The following is a 2,358-nucleotide window of genomic DNA, read 5'->3' as shown; positions in this document are numbered from 1 at the left end:
GGAGAGCGGGAGCTACCCGCCTGCGGTCCCGGTGCCGGCGGGAGAAAGCGAAACTAGGGATGCCTACGGATTTTTTTAAATATATATATATATATACATATATATATATACATTTGTTTTTACTGCGGCGGAGGCCGCGCAGCGCCGCTCGCCCTTCGGCTGCGGGGGCGGCCGCCGGAGAGACGGCGCTGGCGCACTTCGAGTCCGCGCCGAGCGCCCGGCCCCGGCTCCGGCCCCGCCGGCGGCGATCGGCAGCCCGGGCGCCCGTTGCGGGGTGGGTGGGTGGTGGTGATGGGGGGGGGGGTTACGGGGACGGCGCAGGTTTGGAGGAAAGCTGCGGTTTGCCCGCCCGGAGGTTGCAAGCCCCCTCGCCCCCCGGCGCCGCGCGGGGCCGTGCGGGGGGGACGCGGGGGGACGGGCGCTCGCCGCAGCCCCGCCGGATAACGGAGCGATTGTTTCCGGGCCGCCGCGGCTCTGGGATGCAGTCGCGCTCCCGGCCTCRGAGGAGGGGTTTCTTCGGGACCGGGTGGGTTTTGTTTTTGGCTGAGGTTTCGCCCTTCTCTCCTTTTTTTCCGCCTTTGGAAACCTGGGGGTCCGCGGGAGCCCGGTGTCGCACAAAGCACCGACGCCGGATGCGTCTCGGCCGCGGAGCGGGAAGCTCTTCCCCCCCCCCGCGCGGCAGGGTGCGAGCGGGTGCTGCTCGGGGCTGCGCCGGGAGAGCCGCTCTCTCCCGTTCGCAGGGCTGGGCTGCGCCGGCGCGGCGGGAGGAAGACGAGGGTTGGCCTGGGAGGGGAGGCTGGGAGTCCCCGGTGCTGGCGGTGTGCGCGCCGGGAGGGGGGAACGCGCGGGAGCTCCGGGCCTCGGCCCGCTGCAGGTTGCACCTTTGGGAAGCGTCTGCGCAGTGGGGAGGAGGAGGAGGAGGAAGCAGGGGCTGGAGGCGCGGCGCGGCCAGGGCTGCGGCTGCTCGGCTCCGGGCTCGACGGGGGCACCCGTGCCGGCTCCGGCGCCCCTTCCCGGCCGTGACGCCCCGCTTGCCCTTGCAGGCGGACACCCAGATGCAGCACCCGGGCAGGGTCTCCTTCACCTTCATCGACAAGGTGCAGCTGGTGAGTGGCCATCCGTATTGGGGGGCAGCTCTCCCCCCCCGCCCCCGTCTCCCTTTTCCCGTCACCCCTACCCCCGCTTGGCGGGAGACGGCACGCACGCGGTGGCCCGGAGCGCCCTGTCCCGGCTGCACTGGGCTGCTGGAGCTTTGGGCTCGGCCCAGGCGCTTTCGTGGCTCCGTGCCTCAGTTTCCCGAGAGCGGCAGCGCTGCCTCGGCCCCGCTGGTGCCCTGTTTCGTGATGGTTGTCGGGGGGGGGGTCTCTGCCCTGCCAGGACGACCCCATTTGCTACGTGAAAGCCGCCTTTCCCCTGCTGGGGGAGATCCTGGAGAAGACGGAGTTCAAGGAGAACTCGTCCAACGCCAAGAAGCTGCGCACGGTGCGTCGCATGTACAGGCGCATCGACGAGAACGTGGACCCCTGCATCCGGGACGAGGACGACGAGGAGCGAGAGGTACGGGTGCCCCCGGCCCCCCCGGAGCCCGAGGATGGGCGCACGGCGAGCCAGGCGCCGCTGAGCCCCCCCGCCCGGCTCTTCCCGCAGCTCTCGCAGAAGTGTTTCCGCGAGTTCGCCACGTCCCCCTACGAGATGCTGGCGCTGGTGAAGCAGTTCTTCCACGACCTCGACGCGCTGCTGCAGACCCAGGAGACCTTCGCGAAGGACTGCAGCCACGTCTATCGGAAGAGGTGCCCAGAGCCCGAGCAAAGCAGCTCCCCTTCCTCCTCCTCCTCACCAGGTAAGACGTCTGCGTCCGGCGAACCCCCCACGCCTGCATGACGCAGCTTCCCGGCCACGCGTCTCCCRTCTCCGTCAGCGTCTCTGGTGGAGAGACGGGTGTCTCTCCACCCATCCGGCACCCGTCTGGCCGCGCGCGGGCAACCTGGGCGCCCTGGCGTGGATGCCCCAGAGAAAGGGCCGAGCATCCCGGGAGGCACGGGGCTCCGGCCGGCGAGGGGAGCCGAGCGGCAAGGCTGGAGGCAACTCCATCGGCCCGCCTGGAGGCATCTGCCTTAGCTTTCCTTTTCCTTCTCTTTTTTTTGGGGGGGCTCCTCTGTCCCATGTCCGGCCCCGCTTGCTGCTGCCTCTCGTCTCCGCTCGCCCCCAGCTGCTCCCCGCCGCTCCGGGAGGTTGCTCACCCGCCGGCCCTCTCTTCTCTCTGCTTCTTGCAGGTGTGGGGACAGATCCTGACGGCACTGGCCTGTCCCCAGCCCTCCCTTCCGCCACCCAGCCCTCCCTCTCCGCCGGCACCCCCGC

At 70.2% G+C, this 2,358-nt stretch overlaps 1 protein-coding gene across 1 annotated transcript in view; it reads left to right on the top strand.

Moving 5' to 3' along the window:
* Positions 1–503: 503 nt before the first annotated feature.
* The window catches only part of CSF1 (colony stimulating factor 1), a 4,384-nt gene continuing 2,529 nt past the window's right edge, over positions 504–2,358 (top strand). The window contains exons 1-4 of the mRNA XM_085302292.1: positions 504–526; positions 1,044–1,106; positions 1,378–1,557; positions 1,648–1,840. Coding sequence (XP_085158418.1) covers positions 1,056–1,106; positions 1,378–1,557; positions 1,648–1,840 — 424 coding nt within the window. The 5' untranslated portion in view covers positions 504–526; positions 1,044–1,055. The remainder of the gene's footprint in view (positions 527–1,043; positions 1,107–1,377; positions 1,558–1,647; positions 1,841–2,358) is intronic.

This window comes from Rhea americana, unplaced genomic scaffold, assembly GCF_003343005.1.
Source record: "Rhea americana isolate MKP2758 unplaced genomic scaffold, rheAme1 scaffold_189, whole genome shotgun sequence".
NCBI lineage: Eukaryota > Metazoa > Chordata > Aves > Rheiformes > Rheidae > Rhea > Rhea americana.
This window is presented reverse-complemented; position numbering and strand designations above follow the sequence as displayed.